Genomic DNA, 21,197 nt, shown 5'->3' on the forward strand with positions numbered 1-21,197 from the left:
GGCGTGCGCGGCCTGAGCCGCCCCGCCCGCTCGCCGACGGCGTGCGCGCGCGCGCGCGGCCTGGGTCCCGCCCCCGCGGGCTGTGGCTGGCAGAGACGGCGGCGCAGGCGCAGGCGGGAGCGCTCGGGGAGCCGTGGCTCTGCGCGCAAGGTCCGCGCTTGGGGGCCGGTGTCTGTGCGCAGGCCCGGGTCTTCCGTTTTCCGCGTGCTGGAGTTCGGCTGCGTTGCGTTGAGGGTTTGTGCGTGCTTGACGCTCGCTAGCCGGTCCTTCCCAGATGCTGGGTCCGCTCTCCTCCGGCGCGGCTTGCCGTACCCGCCCCCCACCGAGGCCCGAGGCGGGTCCGGGGCTGCGGGGGCGGGGGGCGCCAGGCCTTGTCCCTCCCGCGTGGGGCCCGTCCCCGCGCCGAGCCCCTGTGGGCTGGCGTCCACCCGTCCGTGTGGACCGTTGTTTCCCGCCCGCCTGCAGTGCGGGCTGCTTGCTAACTAAACGCGGGGGTCTGGGGGCTTACCTAGGAGGCTGCGCCTTACTCTCCGCGGTTTGTTCGTGTGCGTGCCTGCCAGCTCGCACTCTCCGTCCTGGGAGGCCGCTCTCGGGGTCCCTGGTGGGGGGGGGGGCGCCCTTTTCCGCCCCCCCCCCCCCCCCCTTCTCAGGTTGGGGAGATCTGGCGGAATCTCACATCGCTGTGGGTTTAGTGTCTCCTCTTGGCGCTTCTCACCAATCCCGTCCATCCTGCGTGATCTTCTGTGAGCTGCTTTTCTTTCCTTCGTAAAGTCTGCCTCTTGGCCCGTTTCACTGCCCGTGCTGGGCTGGCGGCGCCGCACAACCTTTGTCACCGGCCCTGGGGGAGAGGGTTCAACCTACCCTCTCCTGCAAATTGTCTGTTTTCCTGGACTTGTTGAGGTGTCCTGGTACCCTCCCCCCCACCCCCCACCACGTGCCTGGGCAGTCGGGAGCTACAGCACACTTGGCCATGGGCTCCGTTTTGATTTGGTTTGTGATTTGGTTGCTGAAAAACGTATTACTGGGAGAGAAGAGACATCTTATTTTATTTTTAAGCCTATGTTTTTGAGCAAGTGAGAGTAAGTGCACACATTGGGGGGAGGGGAGTGAGCAAGTGACTGGCAGAGACAGGGAGGGACAGAGAATCCAAAGCAGGCTCCATGCTGTCAGTACAAAGCCCACCAGGGAGCTCCAACCCACAATCTGAGAGATCATGACCTAAGCCGAAATGGGATGCTTAACCGACTGAGCCACCCAGGCGCCCTGAGGGAAGATACGTTTGAAGAATTGATGTTATTGTTACGATTTGGAACTGCTTTCAATAGAACATCAGAGCTAGAGGTGAAAACTTTGACACTGATTAATTTCTGAGGTAGAAAGCTGAGCTTAAAAACTACTTGTAAAAGATTGGAGACAGATGTGCCAGAAGATGGTGGGAGGGCCTGGGCTGAGGTGGCAGGCAGCGGCTCTTGGTTGTGCTTTGCCACCAGAGTGCCACCAGCCGTCCAGCCCCATGTGCCCAACACAGGGAGCTGTTACCACTGACTCGCCTTTCCAGAGACTGCTCAGCGCCCCGGGCCTCTGGAAAGGTAGGCGAGTAGCCGCTGCTCAGCAGCACCCCCCTGTGGTCAGTGTGGGAGGTGTCACTCCAGCCCTTGGAGTCCTTGGGGACCCAGACTGCCTCAGGGCCAGCTGCCAGTCTCTGTGTTTCCTTATGTGAGCCAGGACTGGCGGAGGATGCGAGGGGGTGCTTCTAAAGGGGGTGCGGGTAGGCCCTCGCGGGGCTTCCAGGGATCAGAGCTCAGTCACGTAGGCCCTTGTAGATGCAGGGAGGCTGGGAGAGGGATGGGGCCAGAGCCCCAAAGGAGGGTGCTTGGTTGGCGGACGGCCAGGGTCACCTGCTGGTGCCGCTGACCAGTCCCAGGATCTTGCCAGTCTGCCCTTCCTCCTCCTCCACCGTCTGACCGCACATGCCTGCTTTCTGGCTCGCCCGTGGCCCCCTCAGGCCTCAGCAGCGGCCCCGCTTGAGCAAGGTCTTCCCAGATGATCCTGCCCAAAGGAGGTTTTGTTTCTGGTGTTCTGTCGTGGACCCTGTGCCACTCCGTCTGTGCACTCACAGCAGTGCCGTAGCCCACCGAATTCGTCAAGTTACTTGGTCTCCCCCGCCCCGGGGGCTGGAAGTGTCCTAAGCCTAGGGCGCTAAGGGAGTCTTCTAGCTCGTAGCTTAGAGCAGGGCACGAGCGAGGGAGAGCGTGTGTGCGCGCGCGTATGTCCAGGTCCCTCCGAGCCCTCCCTTACTACGGACCGTGTGGTTATTTAAAGAGGTGTACCCACGCCCGTAGCCAGAAGAGCAGCGTGTTTCACAAGAGTAAACGCGGTAAATAAACAGCTAACGAACGTGCTGTGTCTCAGTCATAGTCCACGACCCGCCAAACAAAGCAGCAAGGTGTGGCGTGTGCACCTGCACAAGCACGAGGGATGCCCGCACGGGCCTAGCGTCCTGCCCCGGGAAGCAGCTGTGGGAGGGACGTGGGTGAGTGGCCCCAGCCGAGGGGCGGGGGGCCCCGGGGAGCCTGTGCGGCGGAAGGACTGGGAAGGGTCGCCCCGATGGGGAGATGGCGTGCTGTGTTGTTCCCGTGCGCTGTCCGGGTCTGGAGCATGCACGTTCCTCGAGGCCCGGTGGGGCGAGGCCTGCTCCCGTCCCAGGACGCAGTAGCACTGAGGCCCACGTGTCTGCTGCAGACCCGTGCCTGTACATCCCACGCTTTGCCCACCTGCTGGAGTTTGGGGAGAAGAACCACGAGGTGTCCATGACGGCCCTGAGGCTCCTGCAGAGGATGAAGAGGGACTGGATGCACACTGGCCGGCGCCCCTCGGGCCTCTGTGGAGCAGGTGTGGCGGCCTTGCTGGCCGCGGTGGTGGTTTCCGTCCTGGCTTCTGCAGGCCGGGCACGCGGGTGGTGGGCGGGCTGTCTCCACAGCGACCCTGGCCGCCGAGGACTGCCAGCTGCTCCCTGCACTGACTCTCAGTCACAGGGGCAGGGCAGGACTCGTGGAGGCCGCGGCCAGCCCTGCCCTGGCCCCGCGGCCCGGTCGTTACTGCGGAGGGTGTCCGGGCCTCTCTGGCTGACTCCTTGACCCCCGAAAGGGTAGCTGTCTGGGTTGCCCTCTAGGTGGCAGCTGCCTGAAAACAGTCCCGCAACCCTGTCCTCCATGTCTCGGGGCCTGACGCGGACCTGGGTCTGGAGCCCTCCCCGGCAGGCCCCCACCCTGGCCCCCACCGGCTCCATACCTGTCCAGAGCGCCACAGGCCTGCCTTCCCGCGCTCGGCTGCCAGTAGGATCGTTTCCCATTTCGGAGCCCGATTTCCAAGTGCACTGCCCACTCGGGGCCTGTCCGAGAACCAACCTGGCTGTGGCCGCCACGTGGAGCCCACCGCCTTTTCTCCCCGACCCCGGGCCGTGTCCCCAGAAGCCTCACCTCCACTGCCGACCAGTGCGCCTGTTCGAGTCACCTGAGAGTCAGCTCGCTGGTTTGCGGGGTGACGTGAGGTTCTCAGGTGGATTTTAATTCTCCCTGTGTGGAGGACGGAGTGTGAGATGAGCACTTTCTACGTTGATAGATCACTGCGTGGTTGCACGCAAAGCCGTGTGCAGCTTTCAGGGGCTGTGACGGTCACATGCTGTGTAAGTGTTCCCCATGGTGAGGCTGGGGCCTCGGCGCCTGCAGGCCCCCCAGGCAGGGCTCTCCCCACCGCAGGTCATCGGCCCCGAGCGCTGGGCTGCTGCGCACCTGTTCCGATGCCTGACTCCCGTCGTGCCCTCCCCCCCCCCCAGCACTTCTGGTCGCAGCCAGGATGCACGATTTCCGGAGAACCGTCAAAGAGGTCATCAGCGTGGTCAAGGTGTGCGAGTCCACGTTGCGGAAGAGGTAGGTGGCTCTAGTTTGTGGCCTGGGGCATAGACGGTTCATCCGTCGGGCCCAGCCAGGCCCGTTGGTCGGAGCCACCTCCCGGGGGGGCTCCTCGGCGTGGGCGCCACCCGCCTCCCTCCCGGGCGTCTCGGTCAGTCCTGGCACCACGCCAGCTGCAGGTGCAGTGCCTCTCTAAGGTGGGTTGACGTGGACTGTGGGGGCCCGGGAGCCTGGTCCCCCACCCGGGGGGACGCCCGGCTGACACCGAGGGCCACCGTGCCATGTGTCCGGGTGCCCACGAGCTCCTGCTTTGGGGTGTGGTGTTCGTGGGGTGGCACAGCTCAGCATCAGATGCATGTGGGCTGAAGTCCAATTGCCAGCAGACCTGTAATTGTGCCTGTTCTCACAACGGATCTGGAACATTCGATGGCTTGTTTTCAGTGGAGGTCATATCCTGTGGCAATTTTCAAAGGCAGATAGTAAGGCATTTTGTTTGTTCAACCTCTAATTCTCTTCAAAACAGTTAAAAAAATTGTTTTTTTCATGTTTATTTTTGAGAGGGAGAGATCACGAGCAGAGAAGGGGCAGAGAGAGAGGGAGGGAGAGAATCTCAAGTAGGCTTTGCACTGTGAGCACAGAGCCCGATGTGGGGTTCAATCCCGTGACCCTGGGATCATGACCTGAGCCGAAATCAAGAGCTGGACCCCCAACCGACAGAGCCCCCAGGTGCCCCTGCCCATGCGTTTTTAAAGCCACACTACTCCACTTTGGAGAATCGTTGTTCTTCAGTGAGTAACACTAGAGAATTTGAAGCCACAGCGGTGTGAACGTAATCGTAGTTTGGAAAGTTAATCTGTTGTGTTGAGAGCTTGTAAGGATGGGTTCGCTGAAGGTAGAGAGCACTACTCGTTCATCTGGAAATATACGTACGTTTGTTTGTTTGTTTGTTTGTTTAGCGTTTAGTTTTGAGGGAGAACTCGCGCGTGCACGAGTGGGGGCAGAGAGGGAGACAAAGACTCTGAAACTGCGAGATCATGATCTGAGCCCAAGTGAGACGCTTAACCAACTGAGCCACCCAGGTGTCCGCCCCCCGCCCAAGTTTTTTACTGAACATTTTGTAGGTTGGGGGCACCTGGGTGGTTCAGTCAGTTGAGGGTCTGAATCTTGATTTCAGCCATGGGATCAAGCCCCTGTCAGGCTGACTGTGGAGCCTGCTTGGGATTCTCTCTTTCTTTCCCTCCCCCTTGCTGGCTCTTGATATCTCTCTCTCTCTCAAATAATAAAAAACTAAAAAAAACAAAACAAAACGTGTCTTGTTGGGTGTGTGATGTAGGGAATTGAGCTTGAGTCAGCACATACCTAGGGCTGCTGGCTTGGCCTCCTTCCTTCTGGGCCTCCTCTGAGTCTCCCCGTGGGAGCGACAAGGGGAGCTTATCGCTTGTCCAGCGACAAGGGCAGGTGACCCCTGCCCACCCTGCCTTCCTCCCCAGGGCCCCGCCGTGGGGGGCGGCAAGCAGGGCCTGGTGACCAGCAAGTGGGGCCACAGTGCCCGATGGCCGTCTCCAGGGCCCTTGTCTCCCTGTGACTCTCTTGTCCCAGGCTGACGGAGTTCGAAGACACGCCCACCAGCCAGCTGACCGTGGACGAGTTCATGAAGATCGATCTGGAGGAGGAGTGTGACCCCCCTTCGTACACAGCTGGGCAGCGGAAGCTGCGCCTGAAGCAGGCGAGTCCCCGTGTCCGTCCGGCACTCGAGTCCCTCGAGGCACTTCCTAGATCTCGTGTCACGTTCCTACTTTGGGACGAGAAGCTTAGTTACAAAGGCTCGACTGGGTCTGTGTCCACACAGCTCGCAGGGAGAGGCGGACAGATGGGTGGGTGAGCAGTGGGTGGGGCACCAAGGGCCGGCTCTCCCCAGGCCGTGGTCCCCATGCCTTGCAGGGTGTTTCGCGTACGGTGCCTTGGGCAGGCGCTGCCTTGCTCTGGGGCCTGGTCGTTAACGTTTACCCGGCGGGCTGGGGTCCAGGGCCGCTGCTTCGTGTGCCGCCTGCGGGGCCCCCGGACGACACCCGGGAGGAGGGTCCGGGCAAGGCCCGGTGGTCTGCGAGGAGAGGCGGGGTGTGCACGCCGCGTACCTCTTTCACGCCTGCCTGTCTCCACTGAAGGTTCTGGGTGCTTTGTTTCAGCTTGAACAAGTTCTGTCCAAAAAACTGGAGGAAGTTGAAGGTGAGCAGCCGATCTTACCGCTACAGATGCCTCGTGTCCCTTAGAACAGGGGGCTTTATATTCATGGTTCGCTTCTAATTTCCTGCTGCAGGTGAGATATCCACCTACCAGGACGCGATTGAGAACGAGCTGGAGAGCAGCCGGCCGAAGGCGAAGGGGGCCCTCGCCAACCTGACCAGAGACGGTGAGTCCCGCCGGGGCCCCCGCGGCCTCGAGGGGCCGGCCCCCGCCCTGCCGCCCCCCCTTCTGTGGCCGAGGGATCCCGCCTCACAGGGCCCCGCTCCCAGCCCCGGCCACCAGCCGCCTCCTGGCCCTGACGTGCTGGGCACAGTGTCCAGATGCTCCCGGGACCCCTGACCGCCCGCCCCCCACCCAGGTTCCAGCCCTGCCACCCAGATCTTCCTTCCAGACTGGCCTGCTGCCTCCCTCCAGACCCCTCCCTGCTGTCGCCCGCCCTGTGCCCTCCTCAGCCTCCCTGGGGCTTCCTCCGTGTCGTGGCTCATGTGAACGTTTTCGGGTACGCACTTGGTCTTCCTTTGTCCCCCGGACGCCCCCGTGTCGACTTCTTTCTGGGTGCTCTGGGGACCCCGTCTGGAGGTCCCTGGTTTGCCAGGGCCAGGTGCTCGCTCTCACTGCCCACCCCTCTTCCCCGGGGTCACTTCCTCCTAGCACCTCTGGCCCGCCCCGCGCCGCCTCCCAAGGACCCGCGTCTTCCCGCCCTTGGGTTTTCCTCGGCCGCCCGCTGGTCCGGTGACCCACCGTCCGTCGCCGCTGCAAGCGGCGTCCTGCCCCGTCTTCACTGCTGCCGTGCGTGGGAGACCGCGGTCTCCAGGTGCTGCCCTGGGCTCCCTCGTGTCAGGAATCCCGTTACCACTCCCGGTGCCGCGCTCTTGGTCCCCAGGTTTTCCTCGTGAGTCGCGGGGGTGGCAGCGGGCACAGCCTCCTGCAGGACACGGGGCGGCTCTGGCTCGAGATGCCACCTTTCCCCGAGAAGGAAATGCTCGGGCCTGGCTTTCACCGGGTCTGGGCTCCGTGAGCGTGACCCACTGCCGGGACGGCACCCTGTCGTCGGGCCTCCCCGTCTGGGCCCCCGGCACCGTCCACACAGACGGGCAGAGCTGTCTCGGGACACGTTTGACTTTGTTATTTCTGTGGGGTTTGCGCTCTCCTCTCCTCGCATAGCGTTGTTTTCTGGTGTTTTAGTCGGTTCGCGGTTCCCCACGGGTCCCGTTGGTCTGTTCATCCTGCCGCCTTCCCGTCGCTGAGCCAGGAACGCCTGTTCTTCCAGCTTTGCCCATGTCCTGACCTTCAGGGTCACTGCTTGGGCGGCTCGCGTGCAGGGCCCGTGAGCCCGTCCGAGCGGCAGACGCCGTCCTGACGCCCGGTGTCCGCGGGGCTCACGCCTCTGGCTGGCGCTGCTCTCGGAGGCCGAGGTTTCCGTGAGGAATTCGGTCTGGTTTTCGTGGTCGTCTCCGTGTTTGGCACACAGCCCGTCCTCGGTGCTCCTGTGTGCTCGTGGCCCACCCCGGGTCTGTGGCTGGAGATGCCCGTGGGCTTGGGTCGGGCTGGGTCATCGCACTTTCTGCTCCTCGCTCGCTCTGCCCGGTGACCCCTCAAGGACAGAGGCGGCCGGTGTCGGCTGCCCCCGGTGCAACGCCTGCGGCCGCCGTGTTCTGACAGGCCGTGTGTCCGGAGGGCCGTCCTCGGGGCTGCGTGCACACCCCATCCCGTCCGCGTGTGCTGCTCCGCTCCCCTTCCTCGGCGCTTTCGTGCGTCGTCGTCTTGCGGCAGAGAATTGGACGCTGCCTCGTCGCCTGGCCTGAAGCTTTCTCTCCCGTAGCAGGTGCAGCTGGTTTCTGTCCGTCACCGTGACTTGTTACCGGTCCCTTCTCTGCGCCGGGGGCCCCCTCGTCCCCTCCCCCCGCCCCCACGGGAGGGCCGTGTGGGTGGCAGGGGCCGGGTCCTCCGGGCAGGCATCAGGGCAGAGGTGTTCATCCGGAGGGATCATCACCCCACACGCGTTTTCTGCTCCAGGGCATCAGTGGTTTCGTCCCCCCAGGGCTGCGTCGGTTGGGACGCGACGTTCTCGTGTCAGTCGGCGCTCACCACGAGCTTTAAGCGTGACACGTTCCAAACCGGAGTAAGGTGTTCCTTTTTTTTCTCTTAACGTTTGATTTTGAGAGAGAGAACCAGCAGGGAGGAGCAGAGAGAGAGACAGAAGTTCTGAAGTGGGCTTTGCGCAGAGAGCGGAGAACCTGACGTGGGGCTTGAACTCACGGACCACGAGATCGTGACCTGCGTCGAAGTCGGACGCTTAACCGACTGAGCCACCCAGGCGCCCCAGAGTGAGGTCTCACGTAAACTTTAAACTCTGTAAGGAACCACGCACGTCGTTGGTGACTCGTCAGTGGTTTTACTGAGGCGTCACTGACGCACGACAAACCGCAAACTTAGAAGGCGGTGTTTTGGTGAGATGGACGAGGCCCCCCCCCCCCCCCCCCCCCCCCGCCGCCCTGGGCCTGTGTCAGCCAGCCCTCGGAGGTCGGTTGTACTTCCTGGCGTTTTTCCTCCGTGGGATCACAAGGCCCGTCCTGACTCGCGTCCGGCCGCTCTGCTGTGTGGGAGCGCGCGGGTGGGGTGCACAGCGGCCCCGTCTGTGGTGCGTGGCAGGCCCGACGTACGCCCGGGTCGTTAGTCTAGCCGGGGCTGACGCACACGTGAGGTGTTTTCTGGGTTTGGGTTGTCGCGCACACAGCGCCGTGAACGTCTGTGCGCAGGTGACCGCGTGGACGTTTGCCTCCTCTCTGCCGGGCCAGCGCCGAGGAGCGGACTTGCTGGCCGGTGCGGGGCACGTGCCCCTGTCTCGGAGGGGCCGCCGCGTGTGTGCCCCGCCGGGCGTGGGAGCCGCTTCCCGACGCCACTGTCGGCCTGGCGGGAGGGTGGTGGCGCCCGCAGAAGCCGCAGCCGGTTCTGACGGGCCGTGTGTTTTCTTCTTCCGGACTCTCGAGTGTCGCCTTCGTGTCCCGAACACCAGTTGCTCACGGGACGGCCACGCTCTCCAGCTGGTTGCGATCGAAGCGACTGATGTTTTGTGGGTTGCTTCCCGAGTCACTTCCTAGATGTGACTAGGGAGTTTTGCCTAATCCCAAGCCATAGGTATTTTCCCCCGTTAAAAAAAATTTTTAGCTGTTAGATTTGAGTCAATTTTTGCACAAAGCGTGAGGCATAGGCCGAGGGCCGTGCTTAGGTGCGTGGACGTCGGGCTCCCTCTGTGACGAGGCGCGTCTTTGAGCCCCTCTTTCGTCGGTTGCTTACTGATGTTAACGAAGCAACTGCTGGCTGGACGGCGATGCTTCTCTGCACAGCGGCGGGGCCCTCTGCCTTTCCACGCGGTTCACAGGCGGTGTGTGCGATTGGGTCCCTAGGCTCCGTGGAGGACACCACGTCCAGTGTATTCGGGGAAGACGATGCTGAGGACGAGGAGTTAGAAGCCGCTGCCAGCCACCTGAACAAGGACTTTTACCAGGAGATCCTTGGTAGCGGCTTGTCCAGCAGTTCCGAGGGGGCCGGAGACCCCGACGGGGACGCCAGGCCCCCTGCCCTGGAGTCCCTGCTTGGCCCCCTGCCCACCGCGGCCAGCCTGGGCATCTCAGACTCCATCCGAGAGTGCATCTCCTCCCAGAGCCAGGACCCCAGTGAGTGCCTGGGGGCTTGGGGAGAGGAGGGGGGCTCCTCTGGGCAGGGGGGCGGGACCGCGGCCGGCAGATAGCAGGTCCAGGTCGCCCGTCCCCAGCTGGGCGAGGTGGGGTGCAGCCTCACGGAAGGGTGGGCGCTGCGCCTGCCGTGTGTGAGCCATCGGTGATCCCGGCGTGGGCTTGTCACCACCCTCAGAACCCTTCCCCAGTGGCCCGCTGGCTTAGTCCTGGCCAGAGTCCTCTGCTGGCCGGGGGTCCTCCTGCCTGAGCTCCTCCACGGGGACAGGGCCTGCGTCCCCCGCCCGTCCCTTCTCGTCTGACCGAGGGCACGGTCCCCGCCGGTTGGGCTTTGGCGCTGGCGGTGCCGGCGGCCCGGCAGGAGCGTTGCCCTCACCCCGCTGGGAGAGGCCTGGGGCGCAGGCTGTCCCGGTTCTTCCGCGTCTTCCTCCCTCAGGTGTCCCCAGACTGCAGGGTGCGGGCCCTGCCTCGTCTCCGGGCACCGAGGGCTGGGCCAGGAGCCCCTGTGAGGCTGTGCCACCCAGACGTTCATCACATACCCTGTAGCCAGGTGTGGCGATGGGCGGGCACGTGCCCGCTCCGATGGCGGTGACGTCTAGGGTGAGAGGGACAGCGACACGGCCCGAGCCCGGTGTGCAGGTTGTACCGTAAGGGCCTGTGCGAAGGCCCTGAGGCAGGAGGGGACCATTCTTGCAGGGGCCGAGGGAGCCGGCATTGAGGCAGAGCAGGGAGGCGTGTGAGCGATGTGTCTGAGCGCCAGGGGGAGTCCACGCGGGGCCTCGGCCGCGGAGCGACGGTGTGGCCCACGGGCTGTGGGTGGAATCGGGAGGAGCCGGCAGAGGACCATCTGGCGACGGGGGCTGCAGAGAGCAGCGGCTGCCCCGTTTTCTGGGCCGTGCAGACTGTGCTGTTGACCCAGCTGAGGCAGGAGGGGAGTGGCCAGCGGGGCCTGGGGACGTCCCGAGCGTGTCACTGGGGACTCTCCGCGGCCCCTCTCCTGCTCCAGAGACGCTGCTGTCGTCCGGGAGCCGCAGGGGCCGGCGGGGCACCGCCTCGGCCGTGGCCCTGGTCTAGTGTCCTTCCTGCACGAGCGCTGGCGTAAGAGCCACGCACTGTCCCCCGAGGGGCCGCCGTCCGCCCTCGGCCAGAGCCCCCGAGTCCTGAGACAGCCCGGGGGAGTGTGCACTTGGTCACCGGTTACTGACCCCCAATGACACCGGTGTCGTGCTTCCCCGTAGCGGACGCGTGTGGGGACGGCGAGCTGGACCTCAGTGGCATCGACGACCTGGAGATCGACAGGGTGAGTGCGCCTGCAGCCTCCGCCCGTGCGGCACGTGGTCTGTGCTGGCCACACCGCCCTGCCCTCCCGCGGGTGGGGCGTCCCCACACCGGGCCACCACACGGCCCCCCGGGACCTTCATCAGTTCCCGGGGCGGGGCACCGTGTCCTCAGCTCAGTTCCTTCTCGGGGACCTGTGCCCCTGCACTCTGGCCTGGCTCCTGTGCCCCTGCTGTTGGCCTTGGAAGGGGTGGAGGACGACAGGGTCCCCGACCGGCTCCCCCAGTGAGCCTACGGCCTCGTGGGTCAGAGGTGCACCCCTGATCAGCGTATACAAGCAGGAAGGGTGTTGGTGGCCGAGACCTGAGTGTGGTGCTGTGTTCTGCCCAGTACATCCTGAACGAGGCGGAAGCCCGCGTGAAGGCCGAGCTGTGGATGCGGGAGAACGCGGAGTACCTGCGGGAGCAGAGGGGTAAGCGCCCGCCCGGCCGCCCGCCCAAGAGCCTGGGCCACGGGGCCCCTGCTGATCCTGCCATTTGGGGACTTTTCAGAGAAAGAAGCAAGAATAGCAAAGGAGAAGGAGCTTGGCATCTACAAGGAGCACAAGGTAGGGGCACCCGGTGCGCGTGGGGGCCGGCCTTGCTCCCCCCCCCCCCCAAGTCACGCCAGGGCTCCCGGGGGGCAGCACAGACCTGTGCCCCTGGCCGCTGGGCCCTGACTGTGCTGGCCTCCCCTCGGACAGATGTGCCGTTCGGCTTTGGGCAAGATCCTAGGCAGGCTGAATTGGGCCCTTGTGACCTCTGTGGACACCCTGTCCCACCTCTGGGACCTGAGAGAACCTGCAGTCACACTTCCCTTCCTGTTGCTGGTCACAGTGATGTGGCCTGCTGCTCGTGTGGCCGGATGGGGAGCACCTTTCTGGGGCAGGGGGTGAAGGAGGCCAGGGGTGGCCCTGGAGCTTGGGGGTCAGGGTTTGGGGCCCCCGGCAGCATGGCAGGGAGGAGCTGGCAGGAGGCACAGTTAGGCCCTGGTGCGTGGTGCGGCACCCAGGACGAGGTCCGTCCCCGCTGGGTGACGCCTCCTGAGGTCAGGGAGCACCCTGTGTGCCCTTCGGGTATCTGCGTGGTGGGCTCGTGGGCGGTCGAGTTGGCCCCACGCCCCGAGACCTGCCCCCGGCTGGTGGTGATGGTGAGCTGCCAGGGCACAGTGGGGTGCAGCCGGCCTCCCCCGTCCCAAGAGGATGTGGGAGCCGCCCTCAGGGAGGCCCCGGCCCCCTGCACACCTCGGCTCCCCTGGGCGGGGGGTCCCCAGGAGACCCTGGTTGCCGAGCCCCCCCCCCCCCCACCTGCCGGTGTCCAGCCGGCCGTGCCCCCACATCCCACGCGGCACCTAGCAGGCTTACGGGCGCTGAGGTCCCCGTGGGGTGGTGACGTCCCCGTTTCCGTTGAGCCCAAGAAGTCCTGCAAGCGCCGGGAGCCGATCCAGGCCAGCACGGCCGGGGAGGCCATCGAGAAGATGCTGGAGCAGAAGAAAATCTCCAGCAAGATCAACTACAGCGTGCTCCGGGACCTCAACAGCAAGGGCGGGGGCGGTCTGCAGGAGGAGGACGCACAGCCCGAGGGGCGGACCGCCACCCGGAAGCTGTCTCGGAGGAAAACGCCCGCCAGGAGGCACAGGGCCGACCCCGTGACCGGCGTGGGGAAGAGGTACTGGGCCCGGTGGGCCGGGTGTTGGTTCTGAGCGGGGCGGGAGGCCTGGGCTGGCATTCGGCCCCCAGGTGCTGGGGACGCACGTCCGCCTCGCGCTGCGCCCGCTGCCCTGCGCGCTGACGAGGGGCTCCGGCCCTGGAAAGGGGCTGTGGCCTCAGGGTGTGTTGCGCTCACGGAGCGGGTGGGCCGGCCTGTCCTCCAGGAGGGGCTCTCTGCACCCCGTGCCCTGGCTGCACGCCTCTCTCTGCCGAGAAGGGGGGCGGGCGGAGAGCACATGCTGTGGGGGGTGAGCGGGTCAGGGGAGGAGCTGGGAGCGGCAGAGCAGGCCAGCGCCCTGGGCCCAGGGGGTCACGCAGGCCGTCATGCGCCCCGCGCAGAGGCTCCCTGGAGGGCCTGCGGGGGCGGGGTGGCCCCACTCCCCCGCCCTCACCTCCCAGACCTCTGTCGCTACCGGTTTTTAACCCTAACTCGACCGAGAAGTAAAAACGTTTTTGGTGTGTTTTTTTGTCTCAAGTGGGACTAAATGTCTTTCGTGGTTTCTGTGACCCTTTTTTTTTTTAAGCTTTGTTTAAGTAAACTCCGTACCCAACGTGGAGCTTGAACTCACCACTCTGAGACCAAGAGTCGCGTGCTCCGCCGACTGAGCCGGCCTGGTGCCCCTTGTGACGCTTTTTTTTCTAATTTTTTTTAAGTTTATTTTTATTTATTTTGAGAGAGAGAGCGTGTGAGAGGGGCAGAGGAAGGGCGAGAGAGAGAAAGAATCCCAAGCAGGTTCTGTGCTGTCAGCACAGAGCCCGACATGGGGCTCAAACCCCCAAACCGTGAGATCGTGATCTGAGCCGAAATCAAGAATCAGACGCTTGACTGACTGAGCTGCCCAGGCACCCGTGACACTTTCTCTAGAAGTTGGTTATTCTGCTCCCTGGTTCCCGAGCGCCCAGCGTGGCCTGCCACAGACCAGCACCCCCGTGATCCCTTCTGGTCGTGGTCTGGGGCCTGGGGCGGTGTCCCCAGCCTGTCCTCTGCCTACTCGCTGGACCCCCAGAGCGGCGCCCTGGGCCCTCAGGAACCTGGCACCCTCCCGCACGGGGCCTTCCTGCCGGGCTGCTCAGGCTGCCCCGGGCTGAGTAGGTACGTCACCCCCACCACAGCCCATGGCCCCTGTCCACGGCGCACAGGGGCTGCTTTGTCTCTGGCCGCCAGTGGACAGCGTGCGGGCGAGCCCCCGTCTCCTGGGTCAGCTGTGCCCTCTCAGCGCCAGTGCGTCTGTGACCCGGGCTGTGAGAGGGTGAGCGGGCTGGGGTTATGGGCCGAGGGGAGGAGCGTGCTTCCTTCCCAGGGGCTCGCAGACCCTCCTCCGGGCTGCTTGACCCATACCCCCGCCTCCCCGCTGGCCGTCCCACATGCCCTTGACCGCCGTGACTCTTCCCCAGCCAGGTGGGTGGACAGGCCAGCTTCCCAGTGGGGACCGGGAGTCCACCTCTGTGGGAACCGCCCTCCCTGCACCGGGCCCGTGGTCTCGGCCGGCACGGCCACACGCTTGCTGGTCTCCTGCCCAGAGGCCGCCGGCCTGAGGCCGTGCCAAGCGGAAACCTCCCACGAGCGCTCCGAGGGCCTGTCCACCTGTCAGAGCTGCCCTGGTGTCCACTCCCAGTGTCCCAGGGCTCGTTGGCACATCACAGTGGTGGGGTGCGCTCGGTCATCTGAGGCCCGTCTGGATGCTTCCCCCAACTGGCCCTGGGGCAGGGTCCCTGAGCGTGGATGGCTTCCATGGCCAGGCCGTGGGAAGGGAGCCTGCCTCCTCTCAGTTGGGGTCTCACTGTCGCCCCGGACAGGTCGGCGTTGTCCGGGGGGTCTTGGTGTTCTTCTCCTTCCTCCGTTCCTTGCAAGTGGCAGTGTGGCCGATGTCCCGGCTTTTGTGTTTGGAGGGTCTGGGGGAAGGGGGCTAGGCCCCCACTCCTCCAGGCATCCAGCCACGGGAGGAGCAGGGCTGTGGTTGGCTGCTGCCCGCAGCCCCCACACGCCGATCCAGAACCTAGGCTGGCAGAGCCCGAGGGCAGCCCGACGTCAGGTCTGCGTTCATTAGATATCGATGGACGTCAGTCACGGCCCAGGGCTGTCTCCTGTTGGCTTGCGTGGCGTTTTAGCTAAAATTGGCATTTGCTGCCAACGTCGTAAAGAAGCTTTCACCGAAGAGCCCCGCTTTCCGACTTCTGCCAGGGGCCCTGCTCCCGCCCCAATTCCCAGCACAGCGGCTGTGCCCCCACGTGGTACGGTGCCAGTGCCTGGCCTGTGGGGGTGGGGACTCGGAGATAGATGCCGTCCCTCTCACGGGTCTGTATCACGTGGACACGCGACCTGTTCAAACGACTGGCTGGCGCCGCTCGCGTTCGCGTAGGAGAAGCCCCCTAGCGGCATAGGCGCGGGGTGGGGGGGGGGGGGGGGGGGGGGACGTGATTGGCACCAGAAGGAGGAGACCTGCTCACTGAGAGAAAAGGCAGAAGGAGGGGCCGGAGGGCAGAGGGAACCAGGGCAGGTCACAGCTTGAGGCCCGCAGGGTCCACTGGGAAGAGTGACCACAGAGCGGGCCCCGAGGAGGCGGTCAGGGCCGCCGGGGGCCGGGGGAGCCGAAGCAGGAGGGGCTGGGCACCGAGAGCACACCGTGCTTGCGGAGGAGTGGCTGGCCACGCATCTCAGCGGGGCCCCCTGTGTCCCGACCGGTGGCTCTGGCCCGGGCTGAGGCCCTGCGATGCGCTTTCTTCTAGGTTGAGGCCAATGGTGTCTGCGCAGCCGGCCAAGAAGGCGGCCGCAGGAGAGGTACGTGATGCAGCCGCAGCCGGGGGCAGGGGCCTCGAATACCAAGCTGTGAGCAGCTGAGAAGTCGGGCCGGCCCAGGCCCGGGGAGGCCTGAAGCCTGCAGGTGGCAGGGCAAGTGTCCCAGGAGCAGGCCTGCCACTCTGGGGTCGCACTGCCAGGCTGTGTCATCAGACAGCGTGCCCTCAGGGCGAGGCTTTCTGGGCACTGATGTGGGTGTGGGCTGAAGGGTGGGGCGGGGGGCCACTTGGGAGGTCAGGGGCTTTGGGTGTCCTCACTGACCACTCTGGGAGCACAGGGACCCCCCCCCCCCCAGGGCAGGCGGCCTCTAGAGCCTGTCCCCTCACCTGCAGCCCTTGCCCCTGAGCCCGTCCTCCCTGGGAGCCGAGCCCGCCAGGCCCACGGCGGTGCTGGTGGAGAGCGGGCCCGTGTCGTACCACCCCGAGGACGACCCCGATGAGGACGACCCCGACGAGGACGACGGGGAGCCCTGTGTCAGCGCCCTGCAGATGATGGGCAGTGGCGGTGAGGGGGCAACACTGGCACTGGGCGGGGCAGGGGTGCTTCAGAGAGAGAGAGAGAGAGAGAGAGACAGAGAGAGAGAGAGAACCAGCGGGGGAGGGGCAGAGAGAGGGGGAGAGAGTCCCAAGCAGGCTCCGTGACGCAGAGCCTGATGCAGGGCTCGAACCCATGAACCATGAGGTCGTGGCCTGAGCCGAAGTTGGGCGCTCGACTGACTGAGCCGCCCAGGCACCCAGGCCTGTCAGCTTCAAACGCAGTCTTTCTGTCCAGAAGGAGGTTGGGCCTGGGGCGTTCACAGCTCGGCTCCGTCCGTTCTGAGAACATCAAGTACTGGAGGTCACCGACCGGGCCCTCCCCGATGTGAAGGCCGCGGGCTCCGGGTTGCAGGAGGGCCGCCTGGCCGGCGGGAGCGGGGCTCCCACCCGCCACCCCACTCCCACGGCGCTCTGCCAGGCACCCGGGTGGCCACGGTTCCCTTCTGCGTTCCACAGATTATGGTTGTGACGGCGAGGAGGACGACGGGTACTGAGCCGTGGCCCCGCGGCCGTGGCGTCTGGCAGTGGGGGCCTCGGTGGGCCCGCCTGCCCCGCAGCCCTCACCACGGGCGCTCAGCACCTCCGTGGCACTTGCTGCCAGGACCACGTCGGGAGCGTCGTCGGGAGCGTTTCTGCCCAGCGGGGGACTGGACCGCTGCCTGTGCGTCTGGTCCGATGTGTCTTGTCCCGTGGAAGGAAACTGAGGCGCGAGAAGGCCCGCTTTTCGGAGCGAGTGGAGGGCTCCTTGTGGAGCCGGGTGCCTTGGCCCCCACCCCTCCCCGGGGCTGAGAAGCACTGCGCCAGCCCCACCCCCGCGGGGCCAGGGCCACTCTGTGCCTGTGGCTGTGTCTTCAGCCAGACCTCGGACTCTGGCCCACTCCTGGCCCACGACAGGACAGTTGGCTCCATGACCCCTGGGTGCACAGCTGCCCTGGGCAGTGCCCGCACAGCCTCTGGTGGCTGCCCAGGGTGTTGGGCTGGCCCTGCTGCATGGAGCCAGACCCAGGAGCTGGACCCGGGAGCCGGAACTGGACCCGGGAGCCGGCACAGGAGCCAGGAGCCGGAACCGGGAGCCAGGGCCAGAACCGGGAACTGGGAGCCGGGAGCCGGAGCCCAAGCTGGAACCAGGAGCCACAACTGGAACCAAGAGCCAGAGCTGGAACTGGAGCCAGAGCCGTAGGTGCTCCTTGCTTGACCTGGGATCTGGCTCAGTGGCCACAGAGGAATGACAGGCAGAGGGTCTTCAAGCCTGGCCACTCTGCTCTGGATGGTTCCTGCTGCCCTTGACCACCCCTAAGGACCAGGCCTCGTCGTTGGAAGGCCCAGCAACCACTTTCAGGGTCTCCGCTTGGGCGTTGCTGCTCTGGACATGGCCACGGAGGCAGGGCAGATGTTTTTGCTGCTCGAGGCCCCAGACCTGGCCACCCTGCCCCCCCACCCCCCCACAGTGGCAGAGCGGGGCCACACTGCCTTCCCAGGGCCCAGCCCTCCGTCTCCAGGGCTGGGCCAGACCCCTCCTGAACGCAGCAGTACGTAGGTAGGGAACTTTGAGGTCTTGACTGCACGTGTCTGTACCCTGCAGCCAGCCTGGACCCCGGGGCGCCTTAAAAGCCGGAGAGGAGAGTGAGTTTAGTGGAACAGAAAGATCCGTTACTTAAGCAGAAATTGGCTGAGGCTATGGTCTGTGCCTTCGCATCTGGGGCTGTGGCCTGCCTTGGAGGAGGGGGGCCACGGCCAGTGGGAGCGGGAGGAGCATACAGTGTGCAGGCTGGACTCACGCCTGACCCTATTGTCAGATGCGCTATGGGGACGTGGTTCGGCTTCATTAGCAGTCCCCTTGTGCCCAGCCCCGTAGGAAGTCCCAGAGTCTGCTCCTGGCCCCGGTCTCTCGTGGGGCCACGGGGCAGGGAGAGCTTGGCCGCAGCGGCTCTTAGAGCAGCCCCAGGCTCTGGCTTCCTGGCAGGGCCGGCGGGGTGAGGGGTTTCACTGAGCCGCTCGGGGAGCAGAAGGTGGGCTGAGCCTGGCCATGGATGACTGGCTCTGGGGACTTCCAGGTGGAGGTGTGGCGGTGGCCACGGAGGTGACAGAACCACCCTCTGGCAGACGGGGCTGCCTCCCCAGCAGGGCGAGCAAGGCAGGGTTCAGGACGGGGCTCTGGCAGGACACATCCCCAAGGGGCTGGACAGAGGAGGTTCCCACGGAGGAAGAGTCCTCTGTCCCAGTGGGGATGGGGTTTCTGTGGGGGTGTGCAGAGGGCTGGGGTCCTCGGAGAGGATGTGGTGAGGAGAACAGTGAGGTGCGGGCCGTGACCGAGGTGCCGTGACCTGGGGCTGGCAGCCAGCAGCCCTGTGCTCTGTGCCAGGTCGCCACCGCCACCGGCGTGGGCTTGCAGGGGACACACAGGCCCGTGTGCCCCTCCGCCCCATACCTGGACGCCCCTCGTCCAACCCTGAGGATGACCTCCGTCTGGTCACCGGGTGTGGCTCTCTTCAGGGGGCCATGGGGGGTTGTCCCTGGCAGGTGCGGGCTGCAGCTGATGGGACAGGGTACCAGCATCACCTGTCCCCCCCCCCCCCAACCTGGGTCCCTGCGGGCTGGGCCGCAGGAATCTGCACCCAGAAAGCTTGGGAGGCCTAGGTGCCTGGGCCAGGGAGGGGCAGGGACCTCACTCCTGCGTCTGAGGGTCAGGGTCACTGAGGTGCTGAGAGCCAGTGGGTGGTCAGACCCAGGCCGGGATCAAGCCCCAAGGGGGTGTGTCTGGCAGTGGGCCTGCCCGGGGTGCCTCCCCCCCACTGCGTGCGGGTCCCACCCCCGCCCCCTGCACTACAGACAGGTAGGTGCCGGTTCTGCCCTAATCTTAGCCGAGACCAGAGGGGCACGGGAGCCTACGTCACTTCCCAGGTCACCCAGCGTGGAGGTGGCCTCCCTGGGACCCATCCTGACAGCCGCCCCCTTCCCGGGTGCTGGGGCCTGGCCATACCCGCTCTCGGATGCCTGCCCCCGGGGCCTGGCCAGCGACGGCAGGCATCCCGAGAAGAACGCAGGGCTCCCCGCTGGCTCCCTGCGGTGCTGGGGGTCCCTAGGGGGCAGGCGGGCCGCCGTGAGCACGTGTGCACCCGTGGGCACACAAACAGGTTCTGGGCAGCCTGGCGGCGCGCGCTTGTCCTCTGACCCTGCAGAGCTGGGCGGCCTGCCAGTGGGGCCAGGGTCCTCGTGGGGGGCAGGAGGCAGCAAGCAGGCGTGTCTGGCAGGCTCCAGGTGGGAGCGCTGTGCCCGTTGGCTCCCGGCCCCCTGAGCCCGGCTCCCCCTGGCCAGCACGTGCAGCGCGGCCGGATGGGTGAGGGCCAGCGCCGGCCCGGACGGGGCACCGCGCGCGAGCATATGCACGGGTACAGGCCCGGCCCCACGCAGGTGTGCACGTGCACATGCAGGTCTGTCGGGGGGCCAGGCCAGGGCGAGCAGGCGGGCCCGGTGCTGGCTGAGGTCAGACGGCCCTGGGCCTGCTGCTCTCGCTGGTGCTTCCCATGGGGCACCTCCCCGGTCTCCGGGGAGGGTGGGGGACGGCGAGACTGTGTGTGTGTGGCACCTGCTTGTGCCCCGCCACACCCTGTGCTGTGTGACCTGGCGCCAGTCCGTCCCTGAGCGGGAGTCGGAACTACAGCGTACCTTCTAGATGCCGCAGGGAGGTGGGCGGGCCACAGCCCCTCCCAGGCATGGGGGGGACAGGTCTGTGACTCCCTTCCCCACCCGGGGCTCTCCGGCAGGGCGGCCTCTCGGGATTGCCAGCTAGATCATTCCCAGGCATCCTGGGCAGACGGCGAGAGCCCCGAGGGCAGAGAGAGGCAGGCAAGGAGGGAGGTTGGCCTCACGGGAGAGCCCTCTGCGTCCGTCTCTCAAGGGCCGTCCCCAGAGCATGACATCGGTGCATTTCCTCCAAAAGGCTGTGCTCAGCCCCACCCTCCCACACCTGCCTGGCCACCGTCACCGGTGATTTGGGGCTCACACCAGCCTGCGAGTCCTCAGGCCTCGTGTGCCCTAGGCTCACACACCCCGCCTCCCCGCTGCTCCCGCCAGGTGCCTCCTGCAGCCCCAGGTGGTTCTGGACTGGTCAGGCCCCTAAGTGGGCAGAAGTGCCGATGGCCCGAGGGCGGTGTGGGTCTCTGGAGGAGGGGCTGGGCAGCTCCCAGGGTGTCCTGCTGGGTGTCGTCGCCCTCCGTCCCGCCCTCCCTGGACCAGGCCTGGATGGCAGCAACCTCTGCCGCCTCCGCCCTCCAGCATCCTGCCCTCCCACCCCTCCGTCCACCTCTGGGCGGCTGCAGCACCGAGCGGGGGGTGTCCTCCGTGGTGCCTTCCAGGCAGGGTCCAGGGCCGCTTCCTGGGGAGGGGCTGACCGGTGAGAGGCTTGGGGGGGGGGGGGGGGCTCTTGTCACTGGCCTGGGTCCGGGCTGGCTGCCCCTGCCCCCGCCAGGCCGCAGATGTTCCAGTGGGGCAAACTCAGGGACTTGAACTGCAGGCCACACACACAGCCACCAGGGAGATGAGGTCCTTCGGGCTGACCGCGTCACTGTCCTCAGCCCTGCCCCCTGGCCGCTCGCCCCCTCGGGGGCCCAGGCTCAGCCTTGCCTGGCTTCACAGGCAGGTTCAACTGAGGCCCCCGCTCCCCCTGCAGCCCGGAAATGCTACATTCCCCGAATAATAAAGACTAGGAGACTTGAAGTGGCAGAGTGTCTATGGTCTTTGTCCACAGCGTGTCAAGGCCTCTAACACATCGTTGCGGGGCCCGCCCGGCCGGGCCCCCCACCCGGTGTGCGCACGCGGAGTGGCCATCTTCCACACGCCGGGCCTGTCCCCTTCCCAGATCTGAGGGCCCCCTCGCCAGCAAGGTGGCAGAGACGGGCACGGACAGGAGGCCCCGCAGGAGCAGTCTGCTGGGCCTCCTGGACACTCCTCGGCGCCCCAGGCCCTCCCAGCCCCTGGCCCAGCAGACCG

General features: G+C 65.8%; 1 protein-coding gene across 1 annotated transcript in view; it reads left to right on the forward strand.

Annotated features, from left to right (window-relative positions):
• BRF1 (BRF1 RNA polymerase III transcription initiation factor subunit) overlaps positions 1-20,230 on the forward strand; it is a 57,270-nt gene extending 37,040 nt beyond the window's left edge. The window contains exons 6-18 of the mRNA XM_049611994.1: positions 2,743-2,892; positions 3,836-3,929; positions 5,511-5,637; positions 6,098-6,137; positions 6,229-6,321; positions 9,563-9,832; positions 11,089-11,150; positions 11,519-11,600; positions 11,680-11,735; positions 12,578-12,834; positions 15,603-15,654; positions 16,005-16,176; positions 16,665-20,230. Of these exons, the coding sequence (XP_049467951.1) occupies positions 2,743-2,892; positions 3,836-3,929; positions 5,511-5,637; positions 6,098-6,137; positions 6,229-6,321; positions 9,563-9,832; positions 11,089-11,150; positions 11,519-11,600; positions 11,680-11,735; positions 12,578-12,834; positions 15,603-15,654; positions 16,005-16,176; positions 16,665-16,702 (1,493 nt within the window). The 3' untranslated portion in view covers positions 16,703-20,230. The remainder of the gene's footprint in view (positions 1-2,742; positions 2,893-3,835; positions 3,930-5,510; positions 5,638-6,097; positions 6,138-6,228; positions 6,322-9,562; positions 9,833-11,088; positions 11,151-11,518; positions 11,601-11,679; positions 11,736-12,577; positions 12,835-15,602; positions 15,655-16,004; positions 16,177-16,664) is intronic.
• Positions 20,231-21,197: the final 967 nt, after the last annotated feature.

This window comes from Panthera uncia, assembly GCF_023721935.1.
Source record: "Panthera uncia isolate 11264 chromosome B3 unlocalized genomic scaffold, Puncia_PCG_1.0 HiC_scaffold_1, whole genome shotgun sequence".
Lineage (NCBI taxonomy): Eukaryota > Metazoa > Chordata > Mammalia > Carnivora > Felidae > Panthera > Panthera uncia.